This window comes from Halyomorpha halys, unplaced genomic scaffold (genome assembly GCF_000696795.3).
Source record: "Halyomorpha halys isolate HHAL.00 unplaced genomic scaffold, Hhal_1.1 Scaffold64.1, whole genome shotgun sequence".
In the NCBI taxonomy this organism is placed as follows: Eukaryota; Metazoa; Arthropoda; class Insecta; order Hemiptera; family Pentatomidae; genus Halyomorpha; species Halyomorpha halys.
Window position 1 is genome coordinate 1,432,071 of NW_027116348.1, and position 22,924 is coordinate 1,454,994.

The following is a 22,924-nucleotide window of genomic DNA, read 5'->3' on the forward strand; positions in this document are numbered from 1 at the left end:
CTAGACCCATTAATTTTAATTAGTTGATGAATGAATAGATGAAATATATCAAAGAAATGAAGTGATATACTGCATGAAGCAGGATTTGCTCAACATTATCCAACTAATAACCCAATCTTATCCTTTTTTAAATATCTTTTACCTATCAATATTAAAATTTTTAAATCTTGTAATTTTCTGAGTGGGATTGAGATATGCATTCCCTACTCTTCTTAACATACTTTGTAATTTTTTTTTTTACAATTTTTTTAATCTTCTTCTTCTAAAGCTTTCTTTATTCTTAGAAACAATATGGTTTGAGTCATTATGCGTAGATAATTTTACTGGAAGTATAAATTATTTATGTAAGTTGAAATCCAATGAAGGATCTGATGAATAAATAAAACTTGAAACTCTCTAATTTACGTAATTTGTCAAACCCATTTGCATCTGATAACGTAACTTTTAAGGTCTTAATTCAATTTTTCAAACGCTCTAAACTGAATGAAGTATCGGTAACAGTCGCTGCATTTTACTAATTTAAATTATTTTCCTAAACACCCAATTGCATCAGGAATTGCAAATAGAGACAATAGAGGATTACATCAAAAAAAGGTTCATGAAGTTCTACTCCCAGTTACAGTTAAAAGACCAGTGACCTATAACTTGGGAAACCCAACCACAACCCGAAGCCTGAAGCCCAGGCTGCTGCAGAACACCCTGTTATCATTCTATATTTATCAGTTCTGTTATTGTCACTCTAAAATTTTATTTTATCTTAATTTATTTTATTCTTCTCTTCATCTTTTCTTAAATTCACTTTCTTTTTTTCCATTAGAAGTCAATTAATTATTTTGTTAAATCCATAAAAGTCATTGTTGTTATTGATATTAACTTTACTTTAATATTTTATTAAGAATTATTATTTTAATCTATTTACTTTATTTAATGTTTTTAAATTTATAATATTGCACATAATTAGGAGTGTCGTTGGTATGAAACTATTCCCCCATAATCAAATGTTAAAAAAAAAATGTACATCATACATTAACCATGTAAGGCCCACCAGGCCGATCTAATATTAAATAAATACATAAAATATCAATAATCACGACAAGGGAGTAATCCCCTTGTCGTGATTATTGATATTTTTCTAAAGTTTTTTCTACTCAAACTGAACTGAATTAATAATATAAATTCTCTTAAGAAGTAACATTGATTTTAAATCATTCAGTTGGAATAAAAAAGACTGTCTGAGAAGTTAGTCATTCTATAAATTGAAAGGCTCAAATGACCAAAGATAGAAATTATGTAACTTTGATTTAATAATTAACCGGGTTTTATAAAATACAATGACCTATATTATAAACAACGAAATATACAATAACGAAATGAACTTTGTTTTTTATTTTATCAGAGTTGTATTTAAGATTGCGATTTTTTTTTTATTGATACATGAGAGAGAGAGAGAGATGAGCTACCTCTAACATGATCTATTAATTAGATTTGTCTAGATCTAACCTTGTTCAATAATTGCATTGACAATGAGTAGAACTTTTAAAATTCTTAGTTCATGAATTCATCAATTGAATCCTATACATTTCCTGAAGAGTTGATTCAGTCTTTACTTATTGAAAAGAAGCTTATATCGATAATATAAGCAAATTGCTATTTATTAAATCTCGGAACCCCGATTGATGGCTGCTATTTCATCATTATAAAACACTTCAGCTAATGTCAAAGAAAGATGTTATATTTCCTTAAGGTATTCCAAAATAAATTATGGGATCTATTACAATTTTCGCTCTAAGGAATGTATTCAACTAATCGAGAAGATACTAAACAATTAGGAATTGTGTGAAACTGAAAATATTTTTACGAAAAAAAAATCGTATTTAAAAGTTTTCTTAGACGTTACAAACGACTTTCTTTTTTATATATACATTTTTTAGCCTACTGCATTAGAAGGTATTTCTGATTTTGTATACATTTACATCAATTTAATACAATCGAAAATATTTTTTTTACTCTACATCTGAAAAATATCGATTGATATGTTACCATCCCACTAAGCTATAATAAGTAAACTTATTTCTCCGAACCTTGTATTTTTAAAATCATCCAATTATTTCTTGCCAAATCTTCCGTTTTGGATATTGAAGTTCTTTATTTTCAGAATTCTTATCAGACATTTAATAGACCACCATTTTGGTCATTGGACAAATGGAATGATGGATGGAAATGGATAGTCATAGAACCATCAAGGGGTTACTATTGACTTTGGTATAGACATTATTGGAATTTTTTTTTCCAATCCCATGTGAAGAATGGTGTCGTAATTGGAGGATTAAAATAAATCCCATAAAACCACCTTTACTCTTCGTCGAAAAAAACCTATCGTCTGCCCTATAGTCTCATTTAACAATGCTGATCTTACCCTTGTCGAACAGATTCGTTACCTTGGACTACATCTGGACAAACGACTAACCTGAAATCCTCACACAATACTGAAAAGACAGAACTGCACGTCGATTTCGACTATTACTGCACTGAATAGACAAAAGGTCTAAACTTTTAATTCATTACAAAAGACTGATTTACATTACTGTAATAAGGCCAATCTAGACATACGGAGTTGAGCTTAGGGGCTCCGCTAAACCTTCGAATTCCTCTCCTATCCAATCCTTACAATCCAAAATCCTTCGTAAAATCCTCAATGCTCCTTACATTGTCACAAATAAAATCACACATAAAGACCATAACGTTCCATATATAACCGATCTAGCCCGAACCAGGTATCATAACTTTTATTATAAACCCCCTAATCATCCAAACCCACTAGTTTCCAATCTTGCTTCCTCTTCCATTCTTGACAATCATCCGAGGCCCCTGAAAAGAAGATGGCCGCGAGACCTGCTAATGTAAAAACTTCACTAGAGTGCTGCTAATGGGTAGTTTATCTACACGCCTGTATCACTCCATAATAACATATATCAAATTTACTAAATGTATAATTATGTACAGTTTTAAATTCCAATAAAGATAATAAAAATATTTTTTACAAAAAATACTTTTTTTTATTCATATCTAATACTTATTTAAAAAATACATTAAATAATATTCGTACAGTACTCTGGTAAGTTAAATAAGACGAATTTTTTACACATCAAGAGGCGATTCTGCCTAACGTGTTATGGGTGAACGTCCGAGAACGTTTGTGTGGTTGTAATGGGAATACTTGTATTTTGTATTCTATCAAAGACTGTTATAATATTGTTACCGTTCCCAGAAACCAGGTCTGAAAAATGTACAGCTAGAGAAATATTAAGTTGTGACAACGGCGAGGGGGAAGAAATAAGTAGCCCAATTACTTTCCCTCACAAATCTGCTTACCCAACTTCCTCATGGTCCTAAATACATTTCTTTTTCTGAAATCTGGTAATTTTTATGAAAAATTCCTATCTTTTTTAACTTTGTTGTAAAATAATTTAGCAATATTTATAAACAATTGTGTCATTTGTTATTTCTCTTCTATGATTTATTTTAGGTCTTGGAGTGAGAATGGGTGCAATCTTTTTTCTTTATTTAAAGTTCAATTAAAAATAATAGTTCAAATAAAGCTTTATGAATATTTTTGTAATTAAACAACCAAAAATCCTAAATATAGGCTTTGTAGTTTAAGAAATTATAAGCTAAGATCGCGTTTTATTCAGAAAAAAAAGTTTTATACAGGTGCTCAGTCGAATTTTATATTCTAATTTCTGAAAAAATTTAAATTTAAATAATATAACGGCAACATCACAAAAAATATAAAAAAGAAAAGAAAGATTGCTGTGAGTAACAACAACATATTTTCAATAATCTAATTCACTGTAGCAAAATTCCAAAAAAAAAAAAGTTAATTAAAAAGCCAGGGCAAAAATCATCATGTCTTCGTCATTAGTTCCTAATTATTTAAACAAAAACATCAAAACAGCGTGCTACACAAATTAATTCATTCGCATGTTACCATTATATAGCCCCTACAGTCTCTCGGTATTGAAGTAAATTAGTTTATTCAAAAACCTTGTATATTAGAAATTTTTCCTTTACTATATAAATATATACCCAGTCAATCATCCCGCATTTTCCTCAAACATATTTACGATGTTTTGATACCAAATAGCCATGAATTTCGGTAATAAATTTTTAAAATATAAAAATTATAAATTAAATTATAAAGAATATTATAAAAATTATAAAGAAAGTTCTGGTTAAGTGTTTCTAGGAACTAGGAATAGACTTGATCTAAATATTTTCTCTTCCTACTACGGTACCTAATTTTTTAGAGTGATGCAAACGGTTCAGCATTGCTAATATTTTAGGATTTTACCTCAAGAGGGTTGTTAGTGATAATTTGTCAACTAAAAAGATTTATGGATATGGCTTAACAGGGAAAAAAATATTTTGTCCTAAAAAGAAGTGTATGATAATAATCGATTATCCTCAGCGCATAAGACACAATGATTTAAACGAGCATGACTCAAAATCAATATTAGCTCCATTTCAGTTTAATTCGACTATACAATAGACATTTCAATAATATCAGAAGAGAATTGCCATCTCGCTCTATATTATTTTATTGGCCACTAACTTTAATTGTTTGTATTATTTTTATCTATATGTACATAGTAATCTCTCTTTATATATAAAATCAATTCGGTTATATACCCTTTAATTGAATCCTATTCAGTCCACTTGTTGCTGCATCTTATACATTCCACCCATTTATTTTAACCATCCTAGTCCATATAAAGGACCACGTAAATATAATTCAGTTTATACCATTGCGGCGTATAAGATAGGCTTGGGACTGCGTATGATTCCTAAAATGTTAATAACTACTGGACCGACGGATAAACGTCCAAGGGATAAACTAAAATGTAGGTGGGAGGATTGAGTAGATTTGGGTCTGGAGGGGCATCACTGGATTGATAATATGTAGGGATCGATCGGTGGTATCGGCGTCGAACCTTCGTTTTAGCTAAGCCTTTTTAATTATATTATTATTCCGCTGTTAGATTCCAATAAAATTTACGAAATTCGCTCCGGCACAACAAGTAAACCAGTGACGTATAAAGGGTTAACAATTGATTTTAAATCGCGTTTAAGTAATTTCAACTGTGTAAAACAATTTAGTTTTTACACGTGAATTTTACCTATTGATGGTAAAATACGTGATATCGAAGGACGTTGGCAACTTAAAATAAAAACTTTCTATTATTATCATGCATAACGAAAATTATATATTGGAAATCTCACTGCCATGAAGTTCTGAAAATATAATAATTCTCAGGTAAAACATTCCGAGATGTATTATGTAACTAGAAATATATTACAACATATTAGTATTCTGATATTTTATATGGCCTCTTGAACAGATTCGATACTTAGGACTCCATCTTGACAAGAGACTTACTTGGAATCCACACACAAGACTGAAACGACAAGAAACTGCTCGTAGATTCCGATTGCTACAACACTTACTTGACAAACGCTCTAAACTTCCTATTCACTACAAAAAATTAGTATACACTACGATAATCAGACCAATTTGGACATATGGAATTGAGCTCTGGGGCTCAACCAAACCATCCAATCCTTTCAATCCAAAATCCTACGTAAAATCCTAGATGCTCCTTATTACGTCACAAATAAACTCATTCATAAAGACCTTAACATCCCATTCGTTGCAGATTTAACCCAAAACAGATATGGGTCTTTTCATTCCAAACTCCTTAACCAACCTAACCCATTAATTCTTAATCTTTCATCCTTAACAATCCCTGATAATCCTCCGAGGCGTCTGAAAAGAAGATGGCCACGGGACCTTCTAATTTAAATTAATCTTTAAAGTTCCACCAATGGGTGGTTCCTTCCCAAGATTTTCAAGTGTATATGAAACATACAACTTATTTACCTATAGTATTATTTTGTACAGTTGTAAATTGCATTAAATAAATAATTAAAAAAAAAAAAAATTTATATGAATAACTTAAGTGTCAACTCTCCATATAACTGATTGATGGTGTATGTAAAATGGTGGTGGTGTATACGGGTTCACCTAAGCAAGCCATCATCCATTCTACCATTAGTGGTATCAGCATTGAACCTTCGGGTTTGTTAAGTTTTTATTAAAATTATAATCCTTCAAAAAAAACCGGTGGATAATATTTAGTTTCACCTTAAATTAGCGAGACCATAGTAATTCATAGATATTTTTATCTTATATGTCACTATATTACGTTTATGATTCGGTTCTTAATTCCTTCAGAGTAATGCAGAGGTAAGGAACATACTCTCTCGGGAATTATTTTGATACATTGTTTTCAAGCCGAACTTTATTCATTATCTTAAAAGTTAGTCTTCGAGCATTTGACCTATTTCGATATTTCCAAAGTAATTAAACTTAGCTACCACTTGATTTACTTCGTCAACCTTGTATTGTTTTAGTTCAGCACCTATTATCGAAGTCTGCGCCTTTGAGTTGAATAGACTTAATCTCCACAAGAACGGATGAACAAAAAAGTTCCATCAGAATATTCCTTTTTATTTAACAATTATTACTATTTGAAGATCGCGTGCTTTTATTATTATTTTATGGCATCAACCACTTCGGGGTCATTATTGTCTTAATTTCCGTAATTTTTTTTAGACTTTATTTTCTTAATATCCGACATTGTCTTCATTTCTGAATAAAAATGTATAACTATTGAAAAATGGGAGCTGATGCTTCTATGGACTTAATCAGCTTGACATCCTGTGGGTTGTTTCGTAAAATATTTTATTTTTTCTCATTTTCTTTCTACAATAACTCTTAGAAAGCTTAAAGAATAGAAATATTTATTTTTCAGGAAAGAGTGAGTCTTTTTGGCATGTTTATAATAGCCAAAGGTAGAGATATGTAATGCTAATGTTATGTGGTTCTGTTGAAAGCTATGTACAATTTTGAAACGACTTTTATGTAAGTATATGTATTTATTTAAGTATATGTAGAGTATGTTACATTTTATACCGACAAGTATATATATCACCTGCTAAGATTGACAGTGGTGAAGCTATCAAAAATCGATTTTCGAGGTGTCTTCCACATAGATTTTTATTTAGCATGTAGAGTGCGACATTCAGCAGGAAAACAGTATTAACGTTCATTTAAGAGAAGTAGTATATGTTAGTTTTGGTCGAATATTTTATAGTTTTGTAAACGTTGATATTTCTAGTTTTTCCATATAGTTTTCGTACTTACGCTATTATGATTCTCAACAGTCTATTTAAACAGTATGAAAATTGGACATGGTATTAAGTTGCAACACTTTTTTTCCCTTTTATAATCCATGAAATTTAAACTCCTAGGTAAAATATTAAATGCATGTTTTTATTATAATTTTTTATTTATTTATTTTTTTAAGGCAATCCACAGCGAAGGTGATGTTTTCCTAGTTATCTACAGGTGACCAACCTATGCTAACCATGGTGGTAGGTCAAGTTTTTCATTTTGTGGGACCGCCACATAATGAAACAACACAATCCAGGCAGAATTCGAACCGGCGCCGCCCGCAGATCTAAGAATGATAGACCTATGCCTAACCATCTGACAGCCCGCTTTTTATTATTAAATACACAAACTTGCAAATAATGACCTTAAAGTTCCATATCAATGGCTTATTCCACAGTGACGCTAATTACATTTTCACCAACTTCATGAAAAATACAATTAAAGGTTCTTTTTTAGAAAATTTTTTCATTTTTTTTTCTGAAAAGATTTAGATTTTATACATAAATTTGCTCAGTCAAAAAATTAATTGATAAGTTGTAATTTACCTAAAAGAGAGAATCTTTAATTTTTTTTTTATAAAGTTATTGGAAATGTACTTAGCACCACTGTAAAGTAATCTATCGGTATGATGATTTTGATTGGAATCAGACACTTATCAAATCTTGATATTTTACATTTATGCCAGTCATTATCATATTTATGCCAGATATTATCTATCATTTTAACCCTGAAATTCTGGTAATAATAAAAGATTCGGTAGGAATAATATTGGTTATTAAACTGTTCATTGCTTTGACTAAACCGTCGAATTTCGCATGTGACACTCATTTAAGAGATAAACAAACTCGTTTACTTCAGGGATTTGAATCCGTTTCTAGATCAGCGTCAAATATATTACAGCTATATATTTGCACTGATAAGGAATCCTGCCTGCTATGCTTTGGTCCAGACCTCAACTAAAAACAATCTGTTGGGGGTGGCTGTGTTCCTGTTCTATCTTGAGCGAGCGTACCATACCGAATTCAACAGTTCTGATCTGATTAAAGCAATGATAATGGTAATAACCATAAATTCCTATGTGTGTTTTATTTTATTATTAAAAAAGTACTGCTGATTAATATTTTTTTATAAAATCTCCTTCTTCCAGTGGACAAGTTACTAATTTATGAAATTTGGATCTGGTCTCGTACACAAAATCCAAAAGTCTTTAATCAAGTGCGTGCATCTACCTAAAGTGCAACAAGTACGGTGGCAATGATTTCTATAAGGGTATTCGGCCTATTACAACTTACTTACAAACATTTTAATGGCCTAAACTTGCTGAAAATTAATTGATATTTATAATGAAGACTGATCGTGATGATAGTTAAATGCAAGTGTTAAATCGCCTTTCTTATTAGCTGCAAAAGTTCAAGGGAACTCTTGATTGCGGTTAAGTAGCGACTTAGTATCCCGGCCGCTTAGTTTGAAACTAAATAGAGTTTCAATAACTTCTGTGTGAAATATTCTCGAACAGATCTCTTGGAGACTAACGGTTCGAAATTTTAATGTAATTTTTTCACAATCAGTAGGTAATTAAACTATACTTCTAAAAGTAATTAAAATATACATTACCCTACTGTTTTCCTAATTTAGGTGTTTTTTAAATATTGCTCGTTTAACTATCTTAAAGTCTCTACTCCCGTTTTAAGCAAATATTTCAAAAGTAATATATGACCGTAGCTCCTTGAGGGTTTAGTGGTTGCAGCCTATCCAGATGATCTTAGAGTCTATGCTTCTAGCTCCAGATCTAAAGGTCTCTCGCCCTTGCCTAGGAAGCTTCTGCCACCATCGTAGCTGCAGTGAACAAAGATGGAATAAGGGTTAACCTGGCTAAAACTGACGCTATATTAATTGTAGGGGCTATAGCCTCTTTTTAATTGTGGAGTAAATAAAAGAGATGAAGAATAAACAATACCATATATCTCAATATTATATTAGCTTAAACACTTACATATAGGTTAGAGAATAATCTCAATAATAAAAGAAAGAGTCCCTCACAACTCAGAAGTCAAAATCATGACTAATATAACTATCAGCAAACTAGGATAAATATACGCACTCTCACTTTTATTATCACTGTCCCCGAAAAAAAAAAAAAAAACCTTCTCTCTGCTCTCGCTTGTCAGTGTTGCCCACGCAGTGTTGCCATCTCACAGTAATGTCTTTCCAAAAAGGCTAAAAGAGCTGCTTAATTCAGAGTTTCGTAGTTGACGAACAGGGTTGAAAAATCTCCAACTCCATCCTCTACCCTGGTGTGACTCTAGATCGTCACCTTACTTCCGACAATCATGCCAAGAAGAGACTCAAGCTTTAAGCATATAAATAGCCCGCTTCAAATCATATAAACTGCACGGACAAACTGCATAAAACAAAGGATTGCCTTTTTTTAAATGATTTTCTCACTAGTTTTAGCCAGTTGGGTTTACTGAAACTATCTTTGATTTAGTGATTAACAAAAATAGTCCCGCAAGTAAATATGGTAACTTCAAGCCTATTAAAAAAGTTAAAAAGGTTTAAATCAAATATATATATTATAAAAATCTGAGGCAATCAGGATACTTAATTATTTCTAAAATTAATATATTAAATTTTAGCTGTGATGAAAGATAGAACGAAAATTCCACTATCCTAAGTAAACCGATAAAAAGGCTTATGAAACAGCTTTGCTGGAAAGTGAAGCGAACTGAAAAGCTAGAGTGAAATGTAAGCGACAAAAAGCATCAGAACGAGTCAGGAATTCATGAGCCCTGGGACTGTGTTGGAGAACTTCGCTCTTGTCGAGAAGATCGGAGCCAGCTCATCTGTATTCCTTTCAGTCACTTTCACGACTACGGTTCGGAGCGATTAGACAAAACTCAAAAAGTAAATCGGCTATAAAATCTAAAGACCGTTACAAAGAAGTTATTGGTAATTATAAGTATTTGTCACTCTTTTCCGACGCAGGATCAGTCTTTGTAGTTGAACTGTTAAAACAATGGTTATCACTTTTTATTAATATCTGACGGTTCATGTTTTCTTCTTATATTATTTTATGTAATTACTTATCAAATGAATTTATTAACTGCTGGCAGCTGTTTGATTTCGATTATACAAGATAAAGAGCATTTTGTTAACACAATAACATCAGAATGAATGAGGAAAAACAAAAGTGGACACGGTGACAGATAATCATTACTGTCACTATAGCCATAAGTCAACCCTGTGGGGTTAGAGCACTCCTCGAAGAGAACATAAATGCACTGTGCATCTATCTCCTTGGCCCTGATCTAAACCTGAGGAGGTGATTATGACGCGCCTTCGAATAGGTCATACACGCCTGAGCCACGGTTAGTTTATGACCCGCATTCTCCACTTGTTCTTTGATTCTCCACTTGTATGCCTGACTTGCGAAACGTGACTTACCGTAAAACACATCTTAACTAAATGCGACTCTCTCAAATCTTTGTATGAATTACCAGCAAATCTTCATTCAAATATCCTGGATAACAAACAGACTGTAAATAAACTATTACAATTTCTAAATCACTCAAAAACTTTACCATAAAATTTTACCACAAGTTCCCATTTTTCAAAAGTTATACTTTTCATTTCAGAAATTAAGGCAAAAATGACTAATAAAAAATTCGGATATTAAGGAAATAATGTCTAATAGAAATTTCTGAAGTCAAGGCAATCATGACCTCGAAGTGGTTGATGCCTTAGAATAATAATAAAAACAAAATCTGGTTGTGAAAGATAATTATTTATTCCATCCAATCAGCCCTAAGGCAACCTTTGTCGGTTACCCTAAATTGGAAAAAATCTGGTGGTCTAGGGTGATTCTGGTTAAATCAGCTCCATGCACAACCGTTGGTCTAGCAATAACACTTCTATACAAAGTACTTTCACCCTGTCCCTTCATGGGTGGTAGCAGTGCAGTTTTTTTTTAATTAGCATATGTAATTATAATTTTAAATTGGAAGAAGATAGTTGACCGTATGAAGTAGATTGTAGGTTAGAAAACTATTTTGATACCTTTATTGACCACCACCACAACTATCTTCTTACAATAATTTTAAATTTAATAAAAATAAATTTTAAAAAAGTAGAATAATTAATGTTTGTAAATCTAGCCAGCTGATGCTTTCACGCCGAAAATAGAAAAAAGAACATGTTTTGGAGCTTTTATTTTTTTCACTAACAAATAGAAAACACCTAATACATGCCGTTGTTAATTTTCTTTTAAAAACCCCAATTATATAGTATATTTGAGTATAATTTCTTGATTTACTTTTTTCAGATCAAATAGCAATTATGAAATAGCAATCACATTGAATAGCAAAATTAAATTACCCGCAAAACATTATAACTGAGGTAATTTTATGCTTTAAAAACACTTAAAAGAAGTTTAGAGAGCTTTTTTAGTTATGGTCTTTCAAAGTTATGATCTTAAAAAAAAATGAAAAGGAATAATGGAAAATACTTTATAATAAATAATAAGAAAATACTTACCTCTAATCAATTACTACCTGAAAAAGGAAAAGTTTTTATATTATTCCTTTCAAATTGCTCAATAATGGACAGCTATATCTGTAACCACGGAGAATAAACCAAATTATTTCGAAACTAATTTCGAAAAAACCTTTGTTAATTATAGCACAACTATGTTAGTTAACCTAGCTTAGCACATCGTCTATTATTTTTATACGATTATAATCCATAGAATAGTTTCTTATTGTTACTAGTGGGCTTATATTATATTTCTAAGGTTAGATATGTAAAAACAAAATAGAAATATTTGTCTAATGATCGCTACACTGTGAATTAGTTCGATATAATCAAGTTAATTTTTTTTTCCCCCGAACCCTCTAAAAACAGAAATAAAATGTGAATTAGTAGTGGATTACTGTGTAAGAAAGAAAAGTAATTTGTGTTGTGTCTTACCTTTTACTACCTTTGGTATTTTAAGGTTACCTGTTATATTTAATTTTACATATGAGCTATCCATTCAGGAGCTATTTTGAGTCCGGAGGTGAGGGGCCTCCTCGTGTTGAATTGATTTTTTTTTTTTTTTTTTTAATCAAGTTAATAACGTGTCGAAACTTTTGTTATCTACAAGTTCTTCCTCGAAGGGTTTTCCCTAAATTCTTGTTTTTGATAACTCTAACCAATCAAATTTATTGAAAAAAATAAAATGAATCTGGTGATAAATTTATTTATGTAGGCACTGATGTCATCTTTAAATGATTTATAGGATAATAATTTATTAGTCTCAGTCATTATATTTCTTGATTAAAAGTAGTAACAGTAATATCTTCTTTCTCATAATAAACAAACTATACTACTAAAGTATAATACTAACTAATAAAGATAAATAAAATGAAAATCTCCAAAAATATTGACTTTGATTTAGAGCATAAAGAAATCAAGCTTCGCGGAACACATAATGAGACGAATGTATTGAAAATTTTAAAATATATAAAAATAATAATCATTATTTTTATCAAAATGTACATTAGTTTTGAATTGTTATTTTATTACATTATAATTGTAGATTAAAATCGAAATATATTTAATTTTAACTGGGAATTGTTCCTGGGATTTTCTTATAATCCTATAATCGTGATCTTATAACGCGAGTTTCGTAAATTGAAAGAATAATAAATCTTTCAATTTACGAAACTCGCCTAAAATGCCCTAAAAACTCACAACAAATGCACTTTATCTGGCAATAGACTTTTTTTTCTTTTAGTAGGGAACCGGGAGGCATAGAATATTGACATAAAGAACACTGACACAAAATTCGTGTTAACCGGTGTTATTGTTCTAGATATGAGGCAGGAGCTAATTTCTTATTTCGAAAAAAATAATAATAATGAAGGCCTAACGAATCCGAAGGTTCGATACCGATACCACTAAACGCTATCTGCGTACATCCTTCCAGTGATGTCCCTCCAAACCCAATTCCACTAAATCAGCTTTAACGCAATCCTCCCATCTACATTTCGGTCTACCCCTCGGACGTTTACCCGTCGGTTCAGTGTTTATTAATATTTTAGGGATCCGCTCGTTACTAAGCCCTACAAATTTACACCCCTATCTTATACGCCGCAATGCTATAACTTGAATTATATTTACCAGGTTTAGGTCCCTTAATTCAGCGTTGTGTAATTTTCTAAATTCTCCCGTTGACTCATCCTTTTTCGGTCCAAATATGTTTCGTAATACTTTATTATAGAAAACCTTAAGGCGCTATTCATCCTTTAGTAGAAGGCGCGAGATGATTAGTTTTGAAATTGTAAAATAACAAGTATTTCCCGCCTTTAACCTAGCTTTTATTTCCTCATCTGTTTCGTTTTTTCTAGTTACCATAGAACCTTAATATTTAAAACTATCTACCTGTTCAACCGTATTTTCTCCTATATCTGTATCACCGATTTCTATACATATTTTTACTGCTAGCCACGTATTTTGTATTATTTGTATTCATTAACGTGGTTCTATTTAGTTTTATAGTTTCTTTATCCTTCCCCAATAATACCAAATCATCAGCATACCCAAGCCTCGGTATTTTACCACCCAAAGTTAACCCCTTTTCGATATTCTAATGCTAGATTAAATAAGATAGGTGATAAAGAATCACCTTGTTTTAAATCCGACCGGGCCTGGAATTTCTCAAAATAATTATTACCGATCAGTGCGTTATTAAACTTTTCGGTGATGGACATCTGTACGAGATTTACTAACTTCTTTGGTATTCCCTGTTCAATCAGAATATTATACAACTTCTGGCGGTCAATAGAATTGTTAGCCTTCTGGAAATCTATATAAAGCTGATGAATTACCCCGTTGTACTTCTCTCCCCTGGCTAGCGAACTTCTTGTAGCACCATGATATCTAGATTGTACCCCTTAACCTCATTTGTTACTGATTTTAACCCACCAGCGGAATTAAAACTTCTTTTGTTCGACAAAATATTTGAAATTTTTATCTGTAACGTTAAATACTGTTTTGTGGTAAGAAAAGAAACATGGTAAAATTCAACAAAACCCTAGATGATAAAATTCTTAGGTAGTCCCGATTTGTTTTGGGATGATACATATGATATCCTCATGCTCTACAATAATCTTCCGTACAGTGCAGAAGTCTATTATTTTCCGCTTTAATGCTTCAATCATATCATTAGTTCGTATAGGAGTGTGCAGACTAAACTGATATGTCGTGTCGACACGTATCTTTACTTAAAACGCAAGTTAACGAACGCTATATTATTTAACAGCTATTATTATAAATAGACTATCATTATAAACTATATAGTATAAACTATAGACATCTGGCACATTTCGACAGACACTGACCATAGAGGAAGTGACCTTTCTATGGTATTCTATACCAATGTAAAAGACAAAGCAAGGGTTGACACATGCAGCAGGTACAAGCTGCCATCTCACAATGGACTTGCATCAATCTAACTATTTTATGGTTAACACATGTAAGTCAGTTCTCACGAGTCCTTGGGTCATTCCAATTTCTTGGAAAGGGGGCACCCTGTTCAATTCAGGCCTTCCCCTTCTCCCCCCCTTCAGATACTTTACTTTTAAATCTCATAGGCTCTCTACCTCCCCCACCTAGTCTCCTAAAATTATCCGATTGGTCAAAACCCCTTCTCTTATTTCCTTATTCTTACTATCCCCTCTTCTGCAGAGTACATATATATTTTCTAGACTAGATAGCTAAGTAAGATATAAGTTAGAAGATAGAGACTGAGTAACATGTAGTTCTTGTAAATATATTAGAATAAAGTCATTTTAGTCTTCACTGATTTTTTATGTTATTTATCTCGCATGTGTCTCTTCTATTAGAGATTAGCGTTTTATTGTGCCAAGCAATATCAATTTCAGTTATGCAATTCCTTGTTCCATGAATTACAAATATATATATATGAGAGCGACAAAATGAGGAGGATGGAATGGTTAAGCGTAGGAGGGAAGAGGAGGCAAGAGATGGATGGGAGGGTTTATTGGCGTCTGTCAATTAGACATGGCAAATGACCTTAGAATGTGACTTGGGCGAACGTAGCAACAGCCTAAATCGTGCAGCAAGTAAATTCTTTACTGAGTGTTAATCTCAATCAGAGAAAAGTAAAAAAAAAAAAAAAGAAAAAAGAAACAAACATTTATTTTATTAAATATATTTGCTAATTATTGAATAATAGTTTTTGACACAATAAATTACAACAAAAATAAATATTAGCACTAAAATTAAGCCGCTATTTCGCTGAATAGCAAGGTGATAATAGTACAAGAGCCGAAGAGTAAAATGTCAGTTATTCCACCCCAATTTTGATTACTTTAAATAAAACTATGTTTAATTACTAGTCGAAATTGATAAGTCGGTCATGTATAGGTAGGGGGAGTAAAAATGGCGGCAGTTTTAAAACGTTAACAAAACATAATTTTTCATTCGGAGCTCAATATCTTTAAAACTACTAACAACACTAGAAAACCTAAAACGGCATAATTTAAAGTAGAGTAAATTTTCTACAGTATTAGACCTAATAAAGTTATAAACGTTCAATAGTTCCCGAGATATAGCTTTATAAATTGCAACATTTCATAAAGAAAGTACTGAAAAATCAGTAGTTGGTGAATTTATTTTAAGAAATCTATATCTCAATAAATATTTGACGTACAGATGTCTATTAGCACTAAAAATTAAAGCTATTTGAATGTAATATAAAGTAGTTTATAATGTTTATCTTCGTTAGTGTAGTAGTTTATATATCATGTTTTCCAAAATAAATTCACAAAATGTCAATTTGTAGCAGTTTTTATAAAATGTTTGAAAATAACATAAATACTACTACCCCTACGAAGATAAACGTCATAGACTACTTTGGAGTACATTTTACTAGCTTCAATTTGAGAGCTGGCAGACATCGTTGCATCTTATGGTTCCTGAGATATATTTTTTCATAAATTAAAATTTTAGTCTGAACAACCAGAAATCAACATTTTGCGAATTTATTTCATAAATTATCATGAAAACTACTACTCCTACGAAGATAAGCATCATAAATTACTTCATAGTACATTAAACTGGCTTTAATTTGAGTGCTAAAAGATATTTGTACGTCGTAATGTTTGAGATATAGATTTCTCAAAATAAATTCACCAACTACTGATTTTTCAGAGCATTCTTTATGAAATGTTGCAATTCAAAAAGATATATCTCGGAAACTATAATAAATAGCTCTATTAGGGTTCAAGATTTAACAAATTTACTCTTCTTTAAATGATGTTCTCTTAGGTTTTCAAGTGTTGTTATTAGTTCTTAGGATATAGAGCAACGAATGAAAATTTGTTTTTTACATTTTGAAACAGCCGCAATTTTTTAGTTCCTCTACCTAAACTTACTAAACCTAAGCAAACTCATCAATCAAGTACTAAAAAATTGGGGCGAATAACTGCCTTTTTTCACCCCGGTTCTTGTACTAATATACTCTGCTATTCAGTATAAGAGCGGCTTAATACAAACTTCCGACAAGAGTACCTTCTCTGGAATCTTTTCATCAATTTAAAATCTTACATCTAAATAGTGCTTTGAAATTAAAAAGTTTCTAATTTAGTTCTACGTATTCTTTTTTTTTATTTACACATCCTTTTGTTTGTTTTCAGGTCTGAAGTTATAGACTTTTCGGCACCGTACTACTTTTCTGGAGTCTCCTTCCTGGCGGCGCCGAGCCAGCGAACCGACATCCCTCTGCTAGCCTTTCTCCTGCCCTTCTCGCCAGAATTATGGGTAGCCATATTTACCTCGCTCAATGTGACTGCTGTAGCCGTCGCAATCTACGAGTGGTTGTCTCCGTTCGGGCTCAACCCTTGGGGTCGACAGAGGACTAAGAACTTCAGGTGAGTTCTCTGTTGATTAATATAATTAAATTTTCTCATTAGTTAATTGTTTGCTGAAGTGGACCAATAAAGCCTTGTGATCATAACTATAATAAACTAATGATAAACTGCATGATTAAATTATCTAGAAATCAGCTTAGTTTTCATTTTCTATTATTTATTCATTTGTTCCTTGCAATCAACTGAATAAAACAACTCTTATTAAAAATGAGATAAACACTCCCTTGTGATAGGTAGCAACTATTATGGGTTTATAACTCTTTACCTCTTTACATCACAATTAACACAATAATATTTTTTTTGATAGATTTATTTATTGATAGATATTACAATCTGCCACATAGTTGTGGGCAATAGGTAATAGTGATGAATGATCTCATACATACTAAAATAAAATAAAATAAATAAATAAAATAAAATAAAAAAATAATAAATAAAATAAAAATCTAATTAAAAAAAAAAACGGAAAAATCTATACAAACAAAAGAATGAACAAGATGAACATAATCAAACTATCTATATGAAAAATAATAAATTAACACACACAATTAAAATATGCCGTTCTGAAATGACTGATAGGTTGTACGACGAAGTATTTTCGTTGATACAGTTATATTACATACATTACATAAAATATTGTAATCATTGTGTTTTATTATTATTATAAATTTAAATTCAGTCTATCATTATACTTAGGTATAAGCAACAGTGGTGCGTTATTCGCATTCAGTACTTAACTCTTGGTTGGGTCCTTTATTATTCCTAACACGTTTGCACGGAACTCATCAGTGAAATTAAAGATTTCTGCTTAGACCTAAGGGTAAAATATACAAACTGAACTTTTCACTTAAAATTCATCCTTACATATCCCTATGATTAGGCGAAATTCATCTCACAAATTACAAAAGAATAATTATGATTAATATCATTAAGTGTGGAGCAGAAATATACAACTAAGTCGTTACAATCAGGAAAGATCCTTTGATTTCTTGGCTTTCCTTTTGAATCAGATGAGCCAATTTTTTCTTTATTTTCTTTAATTATTCATAAAATTCTAAAATATTTTATATTTATCTTTTGTTTATTATTGCTAACAATGAGAACTATTTATCTTTTGTTTATTATTGCTAACAATGAGAACTATTTACTTAATTTTTAAAAAATTATTTATTGATAAATATTACAATCTACCACAATATTGATGGACAATAATAAGATACTACATTAATACATACTAAATAAAAATAACATAAGAATAAAAATAAATAAATAAATGAAAAAAAAATACATAGAAAATAAATAAAATCTCCCTCTAAATATATACAAAATATAGAAATAATCGAACTATGTGCAAGAAATAATAAATAAATAAAATAGAATAATAATAAAAATAAAATAATCTCTAGTCACATTTACACTCTTATCTACAATATTTACACTTTTTTTTTAATTAACAAAATTAAAGGTTCTTTTAAAAGATTTTTTGAAAACTCGTCATTTAAGCTCTGGTAGATTATTTGAATAGGAATAAAACCTATTAAATATTACAGAATACTTAATTTCTTATTGTATTCACAGAGTTTAATTAAATCAAAATCGTTCGAGTGGTTTTGGGAAAAAATGAAAATGTTAGAAAAATCGATTCTATAAAGTGGTACTTCCGGTTAATTCGATTATAACAAAAAAGTTGCTGTCACGAAAATGTGTCCGGCCTAAAATATGTAATTTCATAAACCATAGGCACTCACACAAACCTTTGGAAAACATTTAGACTCAGGGGACCTCAAAGCGTGTATGTCCATTACAAAATGGAAATCGAAATTTTTCACGATAACAATACTTTCCCTTAAAAAATTAATAATTTTTTTTTATATTCATGGTAAGTAAAAAAGGGTGATAAAATTAGATTCCTACGTGATTTAGATATGTTTTGCTTAAAAGCATTGTAAATGGTGTCATAAGTCTAGAAAACAAGTCACAGCCTTCAATTTTCCAATTCAATTATGGGCTGAAGAAAACCTTTCAATGATATGATATAATATATTCAATGATCGTAAAACAAAAAAAAAAAGCATAAAAATATACACCACATATTTCTTGTATTGGGGTATTTTTAAACAAATTAATTTCCTTTTTTATTATGAAATATACAATAAAAGATATCCCTACTTTGCTTTGATAGTGGTATTTCTTACTTTTCTTTTTTTTTTTATTTTACTTATTCTATCAATTTCATCACAGACTAGGGTTACATTGTGACATCTCTACCAGCTTTAGGGGACTTTAGTAGAGAATGTAACACCACTCTGCACCATTATCGTTTGAGTATATCCAATTTAAAATTGGTTTTGACTAAATTGAAAGAGCCGTTTTTGTAATATAGCATTATCGATGAAAACACTTTTTCGCATGCCTTAGTGTAAGTAGTTATCTGAATTTCATAAAATCAGTTACCGATAATCCTTGAAAATTTCATCAAAAATTTTTTTTTAAATTTATTTATTTATATTTACAACTGTATTAAAAAATACAACAAGTAAATTTGATCATTATGACATAATGATATGATAGAGGATGTAGAGAAACTATCCAGTTGTAGAACTCTAAAAACAGTTTACAATTCATCAAAATTAGATTAACTGTTCGTTGGGACACAATAATACCGACATAAAGACTTTATTACATTAAATTAAATTTAAGGGAATTAAATTTAATATAAAAAATTTAATTTAAGGGAATTAAGTTTGTTCCTTGATGTATAAAAAGCAAATTCAAGTGATTTTCTGATTTCTATTTTTTATACAAGTAGGAAACATTCTATTCTGTACTAACGAGGAAGGAAACTAGACAATGGACATATTCATTGACTAATAATAAATTAAATGTATATATAGTTGACCATATAAGTTTAAATATAAGAAGATGGTCGGGGTTGCGGCCAAAAAAGAACAAATTTTTATTAACTATTTAATGCCTAACATTGCCCCACTTGGGCTGCTCAAAGCAATAGGTCAAACAGACATAGACAATCAACAGCCCTGATGAAGCCCTACAAAGTGGGGCGAAACGTCGGACATTAAATAGTTAAAAACTATTTGTTCTTTTTTGGCCTCAACCCTGACCATCTTCTTATATTTAAATAAATGAAATGATATGTAATTTCATTCTTGTACATCTACTCTCCTAAGAACTATTATAATGAACATTCGAGTGCCTATTTTCTATCATAAAATCGTTTATTTAATTACTTAATTATTTCATTTATTTACACAATAAATATAATAAATCATACTGGATTTAGTGAATGACACAATTCTTCCTTATTAAAATACAATAATTTATTTCATATCATCAGCAACGTTTCGGGAGATTTCCTCCCCATCTTCAGGCTGCTAAAAAACAAATTCAACACAACCATAAACATGCGCTTACAACAACTCTAATATATCAGTTACACTCAAGAACTATTTATAAACTATTTACTTGATAACAAAAACCTACACATAACATATAATTTTCTCCTTTATTGTCATTCTTGCTAATATATAATAATATTAATGTCATTTAATGAATAAAACTTAATACTAGTCATACATTTTAGGAGAATAATTACCTTCCTGAAGGTTATATTCCATTATGATAACAACCATATAGATTATAAAATAATTTTCTCCTATCTCCATAACCACAAAGATAAACAATGAAAGCTAAAATTAACAATTATTCTCCTAAAATGTATGACTAGTAACAAGTTTCATTCATTAAATGACAATAATATTATTATATATTAGCAAGAATGACAATACAGGAGAAAATTATATGTTATATATAGGTTTTTGTTATCAAGTTAATAGTTTATAAATAGTTCTTGAGTGTATATGATATATTAGAGTTGTTGTAAGCGCATGTTTATGGTTGTGTTGAATTTGTTTTTTAGCAGCCTGAAGATGGGGGGGAAATCTCCCGAAACGTTGCTGATGATATGAAATAAATTATTGTATTTTAATAAGGAAGAATTGTGTCATTCACTAAATCCAGTTTAATTCTATAAGTAAAAAGATCATTAATCATTATATAATAAATCATAATATAATAAATTGAATTCAAAAATAAAAACAAAAGTGCTGAAGTTTCAAACTTGATTTTTATAAATAATTAAAACATAAAATAAACAATAAAAATAGATACCAATAATAATTTGCCTAAAGCCTAATATATTTCATTAGTCATACCTGATAAATCTATGGTGACATATTAAAACTGCAGCTGTTGCAACATGATTGGTACTAACTGTCGCAATTATTATTTAAAGAAATGTTGATAAACGGTTCTTGAACGTTGTTTGCTTACGTTAAGTTCAACACACAATTAACTGGGAAGAAATTGTCCTCAATAAATTTCTAGTTGCTTTGATTGAGCCAATATTTTCGACACTGGGTAAAAAAACAATATATCAAAAAATATAGATCTACTTACCTATAAGGAGATATGCAATTCTTTAATTACAAGAAACATTTATTTCCGTTATTTACAAAAATAACCCTTCTACGTTCTCCTTAACATGTTCCAGGCACTAGTAATTGAATCTGTATCTGAGATTCTTTGTCAGAGATATCGTGGTAAACTGATATTTTGAATTAACTTTGCTTGTAATAACTGTACATCTAATTTTTGATCATTAATATTCCTCTTGAGATTCACTTTTACTACTAACTTAACTTCGCAACATATCGTTAGCGATAAGCCTTATCGTCAAGAGTTACTGTTTTAACTATTCGTGTATGAACTTCTAATCTGGCACATATAACAATAATTATTTTTATCTCACACCAGTAGTCAAATGGTGCAATTTATAACTTCATAAATGCTTTCACTATGAGTAGTTTATACGCTAAGCCACGACATAATTCCATTACGGCTTTGGAATTTAATGAAGTTAGTCATGTTTGAAAAAATTCTTATGAATGATCTCCCTTAAATATTATTATATACATACATACAAATATATATATTTTATTAAAAATAGTGATAGTAATGTTACAAAAAAACTTTATTTAGGGGCTTCATATTTCATCGCTTTCTAATTAAATTAAAGTCAACCTAACACAACCTTGTTGGTTGATTGGATAGATGATCTAAACTTCACTGTTATCAAGATACTTGAATTGAAATATTTATTTATTTACTAGCGACTGAAATGGAAGGACGCTTAGCACAGTTCTAAGTTTTATTTCCCGTTTATTATTATGAAAAGGCTTTTATAAATTTGGGTCAATCCATGTCAATTAAACACAGTTTTGAATCGTTCCATCTTAGATTTTTTTTTTAAGTTATACAGTTTTAGATACAGAAAAATATGAAATTGTCCTGAGATAATTTCTAAATTCTGTAGAAGTATCCCTGATTTAGCTAAAGATTTGGATTGTGTGGCACTTTATAGTATATTTCGTTTCCTTTCATGTGGTATACAACACTATACAAGTTAAGCTAAGCTAATATTTCTCAATACCTAATTAAAGTATATTTATTAAAAGCTTTCTTAAAAAGTATTGTATGAAGTGGACTTCCAACTGAGGGCCAGGTGCTGGCCTAGGGATGGGATATCGACAGAAAAATATCGACATTGATATCGATATCGATATCGGATAGCAATATCTATATCGATATTATATCGGAACTAAAATATCGATATTTTAAA

The 22,924-nt window shown here is 30.4% G+C and overlaps 1 protein-coding gene across 2 annotated transcripts in view; it reads left to right on the forward strand.

Moving 5' to 3' along the window:
- The window catches only part of LOC106692638 (glutamate receptor ionotropic, NMDA 3A), a 553,673-nt gene that overhangs the window by 405,884 nt on the left and 124,865 nt on the right, over positions 1-22,924 (forward strand). For both annotated transcript variants that reach the window (XM_067053147.1, XM_067053148.1), the window contains exon 13: positions 16,993-17,226. In XM_067053147.1, coding sequence (XP_066909248.1) covers positions 16,993-17,226 — 234 coding nt within the window. The remainder of the gene's footprint in view (positions 1-16,992; positions 17,227-22,924) is intronic.